Raw genomic sequence first — 15,074 nt, 5'->3', positions numbered from 1 at the left:
TGGAAAACAGCAGGTGTTACCACCTTCTTTAGGCGACGGCGAAGACCAGAGCTCATGACAGAAATAGAAGCCCCGGTGTCGACAAGTGCAGAAATCGTCACGCCATCAACGTCAACGTCCAACACACAGCGTCGAGTCGGCAGAGTAACTAGAGGGTTTTGGGGCAAAGTCGTCGATGCAGCGTTACCTCCGGGCGCTGCATCGTTTAGTTTTCCGGAGTGAAGGAGCCACGGTTGCTCGGCGACGGGGCGCGGCGAGGTGGCGGGGAGCGGGAGGACGGACGGCGGTACGGTTGCGAACGCGACTGGTGACCTCTAGCTGACGGCGAGCGGCTGGACCGTGTCGTGGCAGCGTCAGGATTGTAATGGTGTGCCGCAGATAGTGGCTCAAAAGGGCTGCGATTAAGGCGGCGAGCATGGCCAAAGGATGGAGTACGGTGCGGGAACGACCAGCGGTTGTTACGGTAGCGAGCAACGTGCCCGACATGGCGGCAGTTAAAACAGATAGGCCGATCGTCTTCAGTTCGCCAATCAGCAGGGTTACGAGATCGTGGAGCGAACCGTGGATACCGAGGGACCGATGTCGGCGCCCCGGAAGCGGGAGTCGGGCTGACAACGGCGCAAGCAGCGTGAACGCCGAGATTCGCGAGTTCGTTTCGCACGATGGCTTGGACGAGTGAAACCGCTGGTGTGCTCGAATCGCCGGCGTTAGAGCTGGTAAAGAGGCAAGCGGGAGCCATTGCCTCGATTTCGCGGCGGACAATCCTCGTCAATTCGGCCGAAGGCGGCGAAAGGTTAGATGGCGGCCGCTCTTCACACAAAGACGTTGCAGCGGTGTTGGGAAGCTGTGTGAATGGTTGCTCAATACGGCGGCTCTTAGCCTGCTCGAAGCGCTGACACTCCTCGATCATGGCATCGACGGTAGCACAATTTCTGCACATCAGCAAATTGAATGCGTCATCTGCTATCCCTTTCAGGACGTGGCCAACCTTGTCAGACTCTGGCATGTTACTGTCAGCTTTACGGCACAGCGCCAGTACATCCTGTATGTACGACAAGTATGATTCCGTGGACGTCTGGGCGCGGGTTGACAGCTGTTGCTTCGCAGCGATTTTTCGACTGGAGGCCTTACCGAACAGGTCACGGAGCTTTTGTTTGAATGTATCCCAGCTCCCAAAGTCGGCCTCGCGATTGTCATACCACAACTTCGCCGTTCCACTAAGGTAAAACACCACATTGGCCAGCATGACTGTCAGGTCCCAGTGGTTGGAATCGCTCACCCGTTCGCATAGCGTAAGCCATTCCTCAACGTCGATACCATCGATCCCGTTGAACGTTCCAGGGTCTCGGGGTTGGACTACTACAATCGGTGTCCGCGGCGCAGAAGCAGATTCTGGTTGGTGTGCCATGGGGGTCGCACCGCAGCGCCGACCGCTTCGGAGCTCCGTCGTCTCGCGAGAATACCCCGCACCTCCACCAATGTGTGACGGGGTGTCAAACAGGTAGAAGCGGGACAAGATTTATCAACAGGGACTGCTGGCTGAGATGGCCAAGATGGCTGAACACGCGCAGCGTCCTCCGGCGATCGTCGTCTTCTTCCTTGATGCAAGTAGGCGGCCCGTAACAATATATATATATATATATATATATATATATATATATATATATATATTATAAGGAACCGTTTATTCTAACCAAGCTAGAGCTACGACGAAGAACAAACTGGGCGGCTGATAATGATAAATACAGATGAGGAATTTGTACAAGCGATGATGATGTGTAGAGACGAAGAAGAGTCAGTCAAGGGTCGTGCTCACACTAGAAAGGTCTGGAATCAGTCACCGAGACGCAGATGCTCTATCTCGTTACCCTTTGCGGAGCAATAATTACTCAGCATCGCCTAATCGTACTGATGTACAGCCCGCGCCCAGTTCATCACCCGTATCCGTCTCATCACTCGACTGACTGAAACATAATCACCAATCTGTCCTTGTTTCCCACCAACGTGCCGACCCATACTGCCTAACTATTCTCGACCACATACCAGGTTCTTCTTCACCTGCGAACGCCCGACTCCGTCGACAACTTAAACAATTCAAGCTTCAAAATGGGGCTTTGTATCGCTATATTTATCACGTAGGTGGCAACAAATGGGTACCCATCATACCACGTTCGCTGCAACGTGAGGTGCTTGAAGCCTTTCATGATGATCCGACGGCAGGTCATCTCAGGTACCACAAGACATACGACAGAATACGCAGTCGGTGCTCTTGGCCTGGCCCCTCTTCTGTCGTAGCCCGGTATGTCGCATCATGCGTTCTTTGTCAACGCCGCAAATGACCTACGACTTCTCCATCTGGTCTTTTGCAACCTTTTCCTTGTCCCGCTTCGCCCTTCGAGGTCGTCCGAATAGACTTGTACGGTCCTCTTCCCAAGATCTCCAATGGCAATCGCTGCATTGTTACGGCCGTAAACCATTTGACACGCTACGCCGAGACAGCCTGTATATAATCTGGGAGTACCGCAAAAGTCGCCAATTTCTTTCTGCGCAACATCTTATGTCACGGAGCTCCGCGCCTTCTCCTCAGCGACCTTCTTACCCAAGTTCTGCGCTCCTCAAACACCGTTCACAAGACCACTTCGAGTTACCACCTGCCAGGCCAACGGCTTGACAGAGCGTTTTCATCGTACTCTATCGGATATGAGTGCAATGTAAATCAGCCCCGACCACACCAACTGGGATGCAATCTGCCGTTTGTGACATTTGCTTACAATACGGCTGTGCAACACACCCACCGGCTTTTCTCCATTTTTCCTCGTCTATGGCCGCTCACCTAGTTTCGTTTTGGACGTCTCGTTCCTTAGGGCTCCCGTGTCCTCAGCAATGCCATTCTCAGAAAATTTTTGTCTCGCCTCGAAGCCTGCCGGCATCGAGCCTTCGATATCGCCGATATCGCTCAGGATGCTCGGAAGCATCGCTACGACTCGACTCACCGTGTTGTCATTTTTCCCCTGGTGACGAAGTTCTTCTATGGACTCTTGTGGGCGTTCCCGGTTTGTGCGAAAAATTCGCCAGTCGATTTATTGGACCCCACTCGGTCATTGAGCAGACATCTCCGGTTAATTACCGCGTCTCGCTCCTTAGAATTTCTTCAGACCACCGTTGCCATGGCACAGAAATTGTGCATGTGTCGCGCTCAAAGCCGCACACTCGCCGCATTTCAACTTAATGCCGCGCGACCAGGCGACCGCTTCCACCGCGGGAGGGAATTAGTGTGAGCGCGACCCATGACTGACTCTTCTTCGTCTCTACACATCATCATCACTTTTACAAATTCCCCATCAGTATTTATCATCATCAGCCGCCCAGCTTGTTCTGCTTCGTCGTAGTTCGAGCTCGGCTGGAATAAACGGTTCCTTATAATTAGGGCTCCGTGTTTTCGGATAAATCCGAAAAAGCCCAATAAACACTCGCCGGTAAAATTTTTAACAATTCGGAATTATCCGACAAACTCTGATTTTACCGGCCAATATGACCCTGTTCCGTTCTATATCGAAGGTTCTATTCTATTCTATGTTCTAAGCAGTCATTGATAAATCGGCCGGTTTGGCCGATATAAACTTTAGCACACGTCAACAGTATCTCGTGGGCGACACCCATCGCGCGTTTAACAAAGGGCTTGTCGCGCACGGAGCGAGAGACCTATGACCGCTTAACGACTGTCGCAGACCTTCATGGATACTACGCTGCTTTCCCTGAAAAGTGCAGACAGTTGAGAGGAACCTTCTCGAAGCACTCCAGTACACTAGTGAATCGTTTTGGTATAGTTTTCAAATTGTGAATCTAAATGTGAAGCGTGAGTTACCCCACGCGTTCGAAACCTATGCGCCGATTTTTAAGTTAGTGTTTCTTGAAACTGACGACATGAGCCAACTCATGAGTGATTTTGCGAACTATGGGAGCTAATTAATCAGTAACGTTGTTGAACCGCTGTCGCTTTGCAGACTTCACACTGTGCCAGTGGCCAGTGCTTTCTCACTGCACGCTGAGTCTATTTTTAGCGCAAACGTTGAAAGGGCATTTTCAAAGCTGAGAATCATCAATCGAAAGGAGCGTGCTTCCATCAGTGACAGGAACCTCGTAAAGTGGGATTGCGTCTATTACAACAAGCTTTAAGGTTGTAATACGCACAAACATAGGTGTTTTGTATTCAAGTATTTGTGCTTGTGTGTATATGTGTTTGTGCGTTCAAACCTTCCAGACAACAAAAATACGCTTCGTGTGTTCTGGTGTTTTCATATTCAGGATATTTCATCTAAGATTTCGGAGTATTCAGAATAATGCAAAGTTAAGCTCCGAACTTCGGAGAATGGGGGATTTAGGAGAAATAATGGTCGATAAACTCCGAAAACACGGAGCCCTACTTATACTGTATATATATATATATATATATATATATATATATATATATACTTTGCTAACATATTTCTATTGCTCGATTTGTGGCGAAAGCACTAATATCGACACTCCAGGCAAATTTTCGCTGTTGTCGTCGCCGTGATGTTCCGTATTAAATAAAAAATCTGGGTGCGGGAAAAAGCACGTAACGGTGAGCTGAAAAGGATGGCGGCTTGATAGGCATTATCTTCCCACGCACTCAATATTCGTGTTAGTTGTAGGTTACGTAATCAAACGCGAACGGAAAGGAGAGCACGCGTCTGCTCCTCTAGCCCTGCCGTAGCTGTGAATGACTGTGCGCAGCGGACGCTTATGCGGTCCGCGTGCAATATCTAATTGTTGGTAGTTATCGGTGGGTGCAATGATAAAGGGCGAGCAGGGATTGCTGCTAACTTGAAGGGCTGTCCTTCCGCGTCCCTGGTGCTGCAGAGTTAAGAGACAGAGGTCATTGCAGATCACTGACAGGAGGCCGTCTGGGGTGAACATAAAAATAGGCAGATAATGATGATGAATAAACTTTCGGAGTTGCGGTCTATCACGCGGCTGTATAGGCTCCATACACTGAACAGGCGGCGCTGCTGTGCAGCACTCTCCACCAAAATGTTGCGCGAATGAAGGATTATGCACTGGAGACTATTTACAATGTATATTTACAAAAGGCAAATGCCGCGCTGGCCAGTTCAGGCGACAGCTCGAGAGCAAGAAGTTCGTCTTCTTCGTCGGGGTGCCCGCGCGCATCGTCCACAAGAAACACACAATATGCATGTAGCAATATAGACCATCGGGATGACAAGACTGAGCTTGTAACAAAACGTTCCCTCCTAATTTGACAGCTCATACTTTTTTTTTAATTCAAGAGCCATTTCTTCAGAGTTTTAACTTTGAGGGGATTCACGTTTCCGTGATCCGGTTGGATTTCTTGTAGGTCGTGAATGCTGCCACGGTGACTGCTGGAAAAAGTAGAGCACGGAGAACGAATGGAAAGGGCGGAGAGTCGATGTCAGAAGTTGAGCCCGGAGGTAGCGCTATGCGTGCAGATGCGTGCAGCAACAATGGAGACGAATTACAGCAAATGATTGAGGACCTTAACCGAGAAAGTGTAAGAGTGGGGTTGAAATTAATATACAGAAGACAAAGATAATGTTCAATAGCCTGGCAAGGGAACAAGAATTCAGGATCGCCAGTCAGCCTCTAGGGTATGTAAAGGAGTACGTTTATCTAGGTCACTTGCTCACAGGGGATCCTGATCCCGAGAAAGAAATTTACAGAAGAATAAAATTGGGTTGGAGTGCATACGGCAGGCATTGCCAAATCCTAACTGGGAGCTTACCACTGTCATTGAAAAGAAAAGTGTACAATCATTGCATTCTACCGGTGCTAACATATGGGTCAGACACTTGGAGGTTAACAAAGAAGCTGGAGAACAAGTTAAGGACCGCACAAAGAGCGATGGAACGAAAAATCTTAGGACTAACGTTAAGAGACAGGAAGAGAGCGTTGTGGATTAGAGAACAAACGGGGATAGCCGATATTTTAGTTGACATTAAGCGGAAAAATGGAGCTGGGCAGGCCATGTAATGCATAGGATGGATAACCGGTGGACTATTAGGGTTACAGAATGGATACCAAGAGAAGGGAAGCGCAGTCGAGGTCGGCAGAAAACCAGGTGGGATGATTAAGTTAGGAAATTTGCAGGCGCAAGTTGGAATACGCTAGCGCAAGACAGGGGTAATTGGAGATCACAGGGAGAGGCCTTCGTCCTGCAGTGGACATAAAAATAGGCTGATGATGATGATGATTAAAGCGGACACTGGGGCTCGTATAGTCTCTGCTGGGTGCTACTGCTGAGCGTTGGCAGGAGCAGCAGCTTCGCGCAGGTGCAGCGAATGGTATCGTGTGATGTTCCACTTGTAAGGCGAACTGCGCCCCATATATATATATATATATATATATATATATATATATATATATATATATATATATTGTGAGGAAGAAGACGCGTCTCCGTGTAGCAGCATCGCCAACGCTCGGCCCGCTCGCTGTTGGTCGCTGGTGTCTTTGGAGACGGCTCCACACTGCCTCGCCGTTCTTGGAACTTGTAGCATCCTTGAAGGACACCGCATTAAACCTCTTCTCAATTGATGGAGGTTGCTGGAGTTCCCCCACCGCTTGCAGCCTGGAGCTTCGAACATGAACGCTTCCGCCCATCATGACCGACAACACAGACCCGCCGGTGCCTCCACCCCAGTCCGTCGTCTGCACCGTGGTTCCTCGGTAGCGTGTTCCGAAGGTCTTCCGCGGTACAGATGACACCGACGTGAAGGAGTGGTATACGTCGTATGAACGGGTGAGCGTGCATAACAAATGGGACGACGTCGCGAAGTTGAACAACATCCTATTTTATCTTACTGGCGTTGCCTAACTCTGGTTTCATAACCACGAAGTCGACATCCCGACATGGTCTACTTTCAAGACATCTTTCACTCAAGTGTTTGGCCGACCTGCTGTCCGCAAACTACGCACTGAACAGTGCTTGCGTGCCCGTGCACAGCAGCCTAGTGAAAATTTCACGAGCTGCATTGAAGAAGTGAGGACACCGACATTCCACCTGGCTCTTCTGCCCTTGTCCATCCAGTTCCATCGCCACTACACTAACCCCTGCCGAACACTCCGAGCTTCTTTAGCTTCTACGCCACTTTAGAAATTCCTTCGATGCTTCTCAGCCGCAACTAGGCCGAACGTACTTCATTGATACCAAGTACTACATTGATACCAGCTTACACCAGCTCTTGCATCAACGACCATTCCGCGTCTCTGCCGACGAGCGTCGCGTCATCAACGACCAAGTCGACGATATGCTACGCCGTGGCGTTATTCAACCATCCCACAGTCCCTGGGCGTCTCCTGTCGTTCTCGTTCGCAAGAAGGACGGGTATATTCGCTTTTGCGTTGACTGCCGTCGATTAAATAAGGTCAGGTGCAAGGAAGTCTATCCTTTGCCGCGCATCGACGACGCCCTTAACAGCCTTCAGGGCGCGGAATTCTTTTCGTGCCTAGACTTGCGTTCTGGGTACTGGCAGCTTCCTAGGGCTGAAGCCGATCGCCAGAAAACGGCGTTTCTTATACCTGACGGCCTATACGAATTCCGCGTGATGCCCTTTGGACTTTGCAACGCGCCTGCAACATTTGAACGACTCATGGACAATACGCTGCGTGGCCTCAGGTGGTCTATGTGTCTTTGTTACCTCGATGATGTCGTGGTTTTCTCGCCTGACTTTCCGACCCACCTACTTCACCTTAGACATGTTTTGACGTGTCTCACCAACGCTGGTCTGCAACTGAACCTCAAGAAGTGCCGCTTCGCCGCGCGGGAGCTGACCATCTTAGGCCACACCGTGTCCAAGCACGGCCTTCTACCGGACCCTGCAACACTTCGTGCAGTTGCTCAGTTTCCGAAGCCTACTACCGTCAAAGAACTTCGCAGATTTGTGCCCTTGACCGAGCTCCTACGTGGTGGCGCGGACCTCTCCTCTTGGTCCTCTGCATGCGACGCCGCGTTTGTTACACTGCGTCGTCTTCTTACCTCTCCACCTATCTTCGCCAGTTCGACCCGACAGCGGCACCTGAGATACATACAGAGGCCAGAGGGGTCGGTCTTGGCGCCGGCCTCGCGCAACGCAAGCTCGGCTACTCCGAATACATGGTGACCTATACGTTCAATTATAAAACTTGTTGTTGGATATTAACACGTCAGAGTCAAATCCATGCATGCCATGGAATCATTTCTTGAAAGCTATTTCGGCATTCCGTCTCGTATTGCTCGTGACTGCAGCGCTTACTCTTGAAAATGCACGGTTTATTTGGAATTTACAGTTTTTGTTTATTTCGTCTAACTGTTTAGCTCCATTCTTCAAGTTTCTTTCAGTTGTTTTTTTTTCTCATACCGCCAGCTTCATGGTCAATCGCCCGTAGTGGGCCAATGCCACTAATCGGTGACATGAACAAGAATGGTGACGACCGCAGCTGCCTTACCGTTTCTTTTGACCACGGCAGCCATGTGGATGCAGCAGTGGATGCCGGCCGCGGCCGCCGACTGCCCCCAATTTTACAGCCACAAGAATCCGCAGCACACGGCGTGCAAGCCTCTCAACACATGGTGCAAGATAAAGGAGAGCGGCATGGACGATACCCAGCGCGGCCTCATACTGAAGCTGCACAACCACTACCGGAGCCGGATCGCACGTGGCAACGTGACGGGATTCAAGCCGGCAGCCGACATGCAGGAGCTGCTCTGGGACTCAGATCTTGAATACGTGGCTCAGGTGCGTGCTACGTAGACGAATGTGGTGTAGCCCTGACGCCACTGAAACGTCATCAACATTATCATCATCATATCATCATGAGCCTATGTATGTCCACTGCGGGACGAAGGCCTCTTACTGTGATCTCCAATTTCCGCTGTCTTGCGCTAGCTGATTCCAACTTGCAGCTGCAAATTTGCTAACTTCATCACCCTACCTAGTTTTCTGCCGTCCTAGAATGCGCTTCCCTTCTCTTGGTATCCATTCTGTAACTCTAATGGTCCACCGGTTATCCATCCTACGAATTACAGGGCCTGCCCAGCTCCATTTCTTCCGCTTAATGTCAGCTAGAATATCGACTATCCCCGTTTGTTCTCTAAGCCACACCGCTCTCTTCCTGCATCTTAATGTTAGGCCAAACATTTTCCGTTCCATCGCTTTTTGAGCGGTCCTTAACTTGTTCTCGATCTTCTTTGTTAACCTCCAAGTTTCTGCCCTATATGCTAGCACCGGTAGAATGCAATGATTGTACACTTTTCTTTTCAACGACATTGGTAAACTCCCAGTCAGGATTTGGCAATGCCTGCCGTATGCACTCCAACCCAATGTTATTCTTCTGTAAGTTTCTTTCTTATGATCAGGGTCCCCTGTGAGTAACTGACCTAGATAAACGTACTCATTTACGGATTCTAGTTGTTGACTGGTGATTCCGAATTATTGTTCTCTTGCCAGGCTATTGACCATTATGTTTGTATTCTGCATATTAATCTCCAACGCCGCTCTTACACTTTCTCGGTTAAAGTCCTCAATCATTTGCTGTAATTCGTACCCGTTATTGCTGAATAGGACAATGTCATCACCAAACCGAAGGTTGCTGAGATAATCGCCATTGATCCTCACTCCTAAGCCTTCCCAGTCTGAAAGCTTGAATACATCTTCTAAGCATGCAGTGAATAGCATTGGAGAAATTATGTCTCCTTGCCTGTACCCGTTTCTTGATAGGTATCTTTCTACTATTCTTGTGGAGAACCAAAGTTGCTGTGCAATCCTTGTAGATATTTGCCAAGGTATTCACGTATGCCTCCCGTACTCCTTGATTACACAATGTCTCTATGAGTGCTGGTATCTCTACTGAATCAAAAGTTTTTTTTTTTCATAATGTATGAAAGCCATATAGAGAGGTTCATTGTACTCCACAGATTTCTCTATTACCTGATTTATGACATGGATATGATCCATCCTAGCATATCCCTTCCTGAAGCCAGCCTGTTCTCTTGGTTGGTTGAAGTCAAGTGTTGCCCTGATTCTTTTCGAAATTATCGTCGTGAATATTTTATACAATACTGAAAGCAAGCATGAATGGGTCTACAATTCTTCAATTCTTTAACGTCTCCCTTCCTGTGAATGTGTATAATGTTGGCGTTCTTCCAGCTTTCTGCTACACTGAAACGTATCTAGGCATAAACAAAGTTTGTCTAATGCAGTTCTCCGGAAGCCCGCAAAGTGAAGGAAGGATCACGAAAACAAAATTATCATCCCCTGTAATATCCCACGAAGCTACAAACGAAACTCATACGGTTGTAACAGTAAGAAGTCTTCGCAGTGGTTTATTATCATTATCATTATCATCATCATTATCATCATCATCATTAGTAGTAGTTGTAGTAGTAGTAGTAGTAGTATTCTCCTGCTAGCTTCCTTGTTAGCAGGAGTGACCGCCCCGGAAAGACGATGTTCGGTCTGCGGATCTGCATGGATTTTAGAGCGCAGCTCTTAATGGCCTGTTCCTGGTGCCAGCATCGGCGATGTGGTAGCCGAGCGAACGATAACAACAGCGAAAAATGAAAGAGCCAGACGCGAGACGTAAACGGCGGAGACCAATGAGACCGGCTCCTTCGCTGACGTGCGCGCGGGAAACTGCTTTCATGCGGACCCTCCCGACCATTCGTTGCATACTCGTATCTGGGCCGGTATTTTGTAGCGCTGCCTTATGACTTCTTCTATACTAGTCTTATCATCCACCGCTCACTGGCCGGCTGATCGCGTTGATAACGCGATCAGACCGTCGCTCTGCCCACTGACAAAGGGCGATAAGCGCGAAAAGGCATTAGCACCGGAAAAGCATCGCTACAAAATACCGGCCCTGGGGCGCTATTTTGTAGCGATGACTTTAAAGTAATAATGCCTTTTCGCGCTTATCGCGCTTTGTCAGTGGTCACAGCGACGGTCCGCTCGCGTTATCAACGGGATCAGCCGGCTGTGAGCGGTGGATGATAAGACTATTCCAAAATAAGTCATAAGGCATCGCTACAAAATCGCGGCCCTGGTCTCAGCCGGAACGCTTGCTTCATACTATCGCCTGCTCGCCTCAGCTCTCGCTCGCGCATGTTTGGTTTAATTGGTTTGGCCTCGTTCGCGCTTGTTTCGATTGTCATGGCTTGCGATTGTTTTGTAATCGGATTGTACGCGCAGCGCAAACTGTGTAGTACTTTATTGAAGCCAAGCGGCACCAGCGATTACAGTGAAACCTTCCACGAGTCATGTATAAAAGCCCACGCGCTACACCGGCAGATCAGATTTTCGACGATTGCCGACTCTGCTACATGTATCTCTCAAATTCTTTGCCTCAATATATCTCGAAATGAAAACATGGCTGTGCTCAAATTTCGCAATAGGGAGTATAGTAATCGTCGGTGAATTTGTTGTTGAAGTTCAAAGCTTTCTTTCCTACATATGAAACCGCATTGGGTTTTCTTCCTAACTTTGTGGTACGTCCGGGTGGATGGCAATTTTTTCCCTCTCAGAACCTTGTTTACGAAGCTGTGAAAAGAAATAGATGTTACGGACCGGGGATTAGGGGGAAGGGGGGCGGGATCACAGAAAATAAAGGCACCTATAGGCGATGCTTTCGGGCTAATCTATATACGAATCAAACTTCAAGGATAACAAGAAAGCTTGTGAAGCTTGTAATCACCGCGCGACGAGCGATGATTACCACGACGACGGCGATGATGATGATGATGATGACACGACGACACGACGACATGAGCGCCATAAGGGTACGGCCACGGTAGCGGCAGAAACGCGCGTTCTTGACGCGCGTCAAAAACGCGCGTTTTTGCCGCTAGCGTGGCCGTACCCTAAACCTTACAGTGTATTGAAGCGACACGTGAACTATACAAGCTCAGCTATGCCACTTAACACGTGACTACAGTATACGATTCAGCGGAGCTTGCGTGTCGTTTCTCGGTGAGAATGCCTCGACTAACGCCGTTACCGAGCCAAGGCGATCGCTGTGATGCTACGCTAAAGTCTATAATGAAAGGAACCGTATTCTTCGAATCTGGAGATCGCACTTTCAACGGACTTTAAAAAAAAATCATGGGGTTTTACGTGCTAAAACCGCGACCTGATTATGAGGTACGCCGTATTGGAGGACTCCGGAATAATTTGGACTACCTGAGGTTCTTTAATGCGCACCTAAATCTAAGTATATGGCTGTTCTCGCAGTTCACCCCCATGGAAATGCGGCCGCCGTGGCCGGTAATTGATCCCGCGACCTCGTGCTTAGTAGCCCAACATCATAGCCACTAAGCGACAGCGCCGGGTTTTCTATGCACTCCGCTTCGGTGTTACAAAACGTTCGCGCCCAGCTCTATAACACAAGGTCGCGGGTTCAGTTACCAGCACATCTGCCTGCCGTATTACCAACGGGGCACAATGCTATTAAGAAATACTGTTCAGATGTTCCTTACACCACATGTTAAAGAATCTATATATACGTGAGATGAGAGCTATTCCTCACATTTCCACTGCCATGCGCATCCATCACATTTCAGATGCAAATAAGTATCCTTCGGGTGTTGACACAAATAATTTTAGCATCATTAAACGGCAAAAGGAAAAGCAAAACGAAAGGAAAAAGATATATATTAAAGTCGGTGAAGGATCAATAGGATTGATCATTCATCCTTGGTTAGATTGAATGGCATCATGTACAGTAGAAATGGAACACATTCAACGACAGAAGAACGGAGACATGCCGTGGTGAAGAGTATTCGAGGTTACGTCAAACGTTATAGTTCCTTCAAAAACTACACTTTCTTTTGCGATCGAGCGCGCAGAACTACTGCCACGTTACCGATCATAACGCTAGCGTCGAACCTCGATCTCTTCTTCTACACAGGCACATGCAAACCTCTGCACGACTCCCGACGGTGACCTGAAACACGACCACGTGCGGGACCGCTTCACGCCACGCTTCGAGTTCACGGGTCAGAACTTGGCGTGGATAGGCCGGTCGTTCAGCGACGGGGGGCCCAACTGGACCTACGTGATTCTCAACTGGTTTGAAGAGCACAAGCTCTACCCCGCACGCCTGGTGTCTCGGTTTGACGTCACCGCAGGCATCAAGACGGGCCATTTCACCCAGCTTGTCTGGGCCAAGTCGCGCTACGTTGGCTGCGGATACGTCTACTACACCGTCGACAAGGCCCGCTACCCACACATGAAGCACTACGCGTGCTGACTACGGCCCGTCCGGAAACTACCTAAGACGGCCCGTCTACTTGGAAGGCACCACGTGCAGCGCATGCCCTGCGCCCACTCGGTGCAACCGGCGCAAGGGTCTGTGCGACGGCGTTTCGGACGATCCAGTTGTGACGACCCCGTTTATACGGTACCGAACGCCCGGAACGAATCTAACGCCCTCTTCAACACCCTCTCCGACACCCGTCCTGATTCTAAGTACTCCGTCATCCCAACCAACTTCGTATGCATCCCCTCCGCCAACCCCGTACCTGCGTTCTGAGCCGCCGACCCCGCTTGAGCGTATGACTGAACGTCCCTATATACTAGATCCCAATCCAAAGCCTTACCCAATTCCGGAGCCCGATGGTCCATATTCAACGTTCGAACCAAGTCCAGATACTCTTGACTTTCCTCCAATACCAGCGCATCCTTCAGTCGGAGCCGGCGGCGGTTCTCAAGGGGCTGACGGTGACGGCGATGCTTACCGACATGTCGATGAAGAGGCGAGTTCCTGGCTGCCCTTCATCGTGTGCTGCGTCACCGGAGTGATGGTTGCGACGCTCGCCACTTTCTTCGTCTTCTGGCGATTCACGGCCGCGACGCCGCTCCAGGAACCTGGTGGTGCGACGGGAGCGCGGCGCCCGACTACCCCTGCAGCGACGTAAAATGCCCGCCACCGCCATTATACAGAAGGCAGAATTTGGCGGCCGCATCTAAACTCATTACATATATTAAATGCGCACGAGCTGGAGCAGCGAGATATGACAGCTTGTAGCAAAATATTGTCTCATTGATTTGAGAGCTTTTAATTTTAATGTGCAATTGGAATTAGCTAGCGCAAGACGGGGGTAATTTGAGATCACATGGAGATGCCTTCGTCCTGCAGTGGACATAAATATAGGCTGATGATGATGATGATGAAGATGATGACTTTTAATGCAGCTACATACTTTGGTGAGTATTCCAGCCCCGTCACGCGAAAAGTGTAATGCCTTGTATCGGCACAGAAATGCGCAATTTCATAAGTGAAGATATTTAATCGTTATAATAATGTAAATGTAGATTTGTAGCTTTATAAGTGGCCAAGTTACAACCTAAACAAAAAAAAATCAGAGCCCTTCCACTACTGCGAAGATGGAAGCCAGCGAAGCTGTGACTATGGTGGGTCTGCTGTAGTGAATATTGCGCCCACGATGAGAATGGACGTATCGTCGTTGGGCATCACCCATCCGAACATGTTTATCATGAACGTTCCGGTTGAGAAACTCGCGTTGAAACGCGAGTTGAAACGCGGGGAAGTTGGCGCTAGCATTGCCGAGGCGTGCACCACCATTGTCGGGTTCCTGGAGGGCAAGATGACGCTGACGTTAGGCATCAACATCGCGCATCCTGCAATCGGAGTCTCCGGCTCTTCGCTGACGCTTCGCCTGAGCTTCGGAAGCCCTCACACTAGAATCGGCCTGTCGACGACGAGCCCTTTCCCGAGCGCGTTCGCGGCGGCGTTGCTCAAACTCGTTAGGACACGTCAGTTGCTCATGAATGGCTCATACCCCTTAAGCAATGGCTCATACCCCCGTAAACGCGGCCTCCCCATCCCGACGACAGAAGGTCAGTGAAATTCTGCGCTGGAATGATTAGTGGCAACGCAGCCAGCTGTAGAAGCAGACGACGACTACGAACGCTGGGAGCAGTGGCAGGCAGCGCGTGCCGAGCAAGCGCTCTAGGGAGCCTACATGCAACAGGCGCTGCATGTAGGCTCTCTAAAGCGCTCGTGCTCGGTACGGC

General features: G+C 49.6%; 1 protein-coding gene across 1 annotated transcript; it reads left to right on the top strand.

The window, feature by feature from the left end:
- Positions 1–8,513: 8,513 nt before the first annotated feature.
- On the top strand, positions 8,514–13,287 carry LOC119444989 (CRISP/Allergen/PR-1-like). Its single transcript, XM_037709321.2, has 2 exons — positions 8,514–8,780; positions 12,946–13,287. Exons 1-2 carry the CDS (start codon positions 8,514–8,516, stop codon positions 13,285–13,287), a joined length of 609 nt encoding a protein of 202 aa, XP_037565249.2.
- Positions 13,288–15,074: the final 1,787 nt, after the last annotated feature.

Source organism: Dermacentor silvarum, chromosome 3, assembly GCF_013339745.2.
Source record: "Dermacentor silvarum isolate Dsil-2018 chromosome 3, BIME_Dsil_1.4, whole genome shotgun sequence".
In the NCBI taxonomy this organism is placed as follows: Eukaryota; Metazoa; Arthropoda; class Arachnida; order Ixodida; family Ixodidae; genus Dermacentor; species Dermacentor silvarum.
This window is presented reverse-complemented; position numbering and strand designations above follow the sequence as displayed.

Bases quoted from the DNA above. Each gene is read 5' to 3' on its own strand.
- LOC119444989 (XM_037709321.2), top strand. From the start codon at position 8,514: ATGTGGATGCAGCAGTGGATGCCGGCCGCGGCCGCCGACTGCCCCCAA. The intron at 8,781-12,945 runs GTGCGTGCTACG...TCTTCTACACAG, and splicing joins ATCTTGAATACGTGGCTCAG to GCACATGCAAACCTCTGCAC.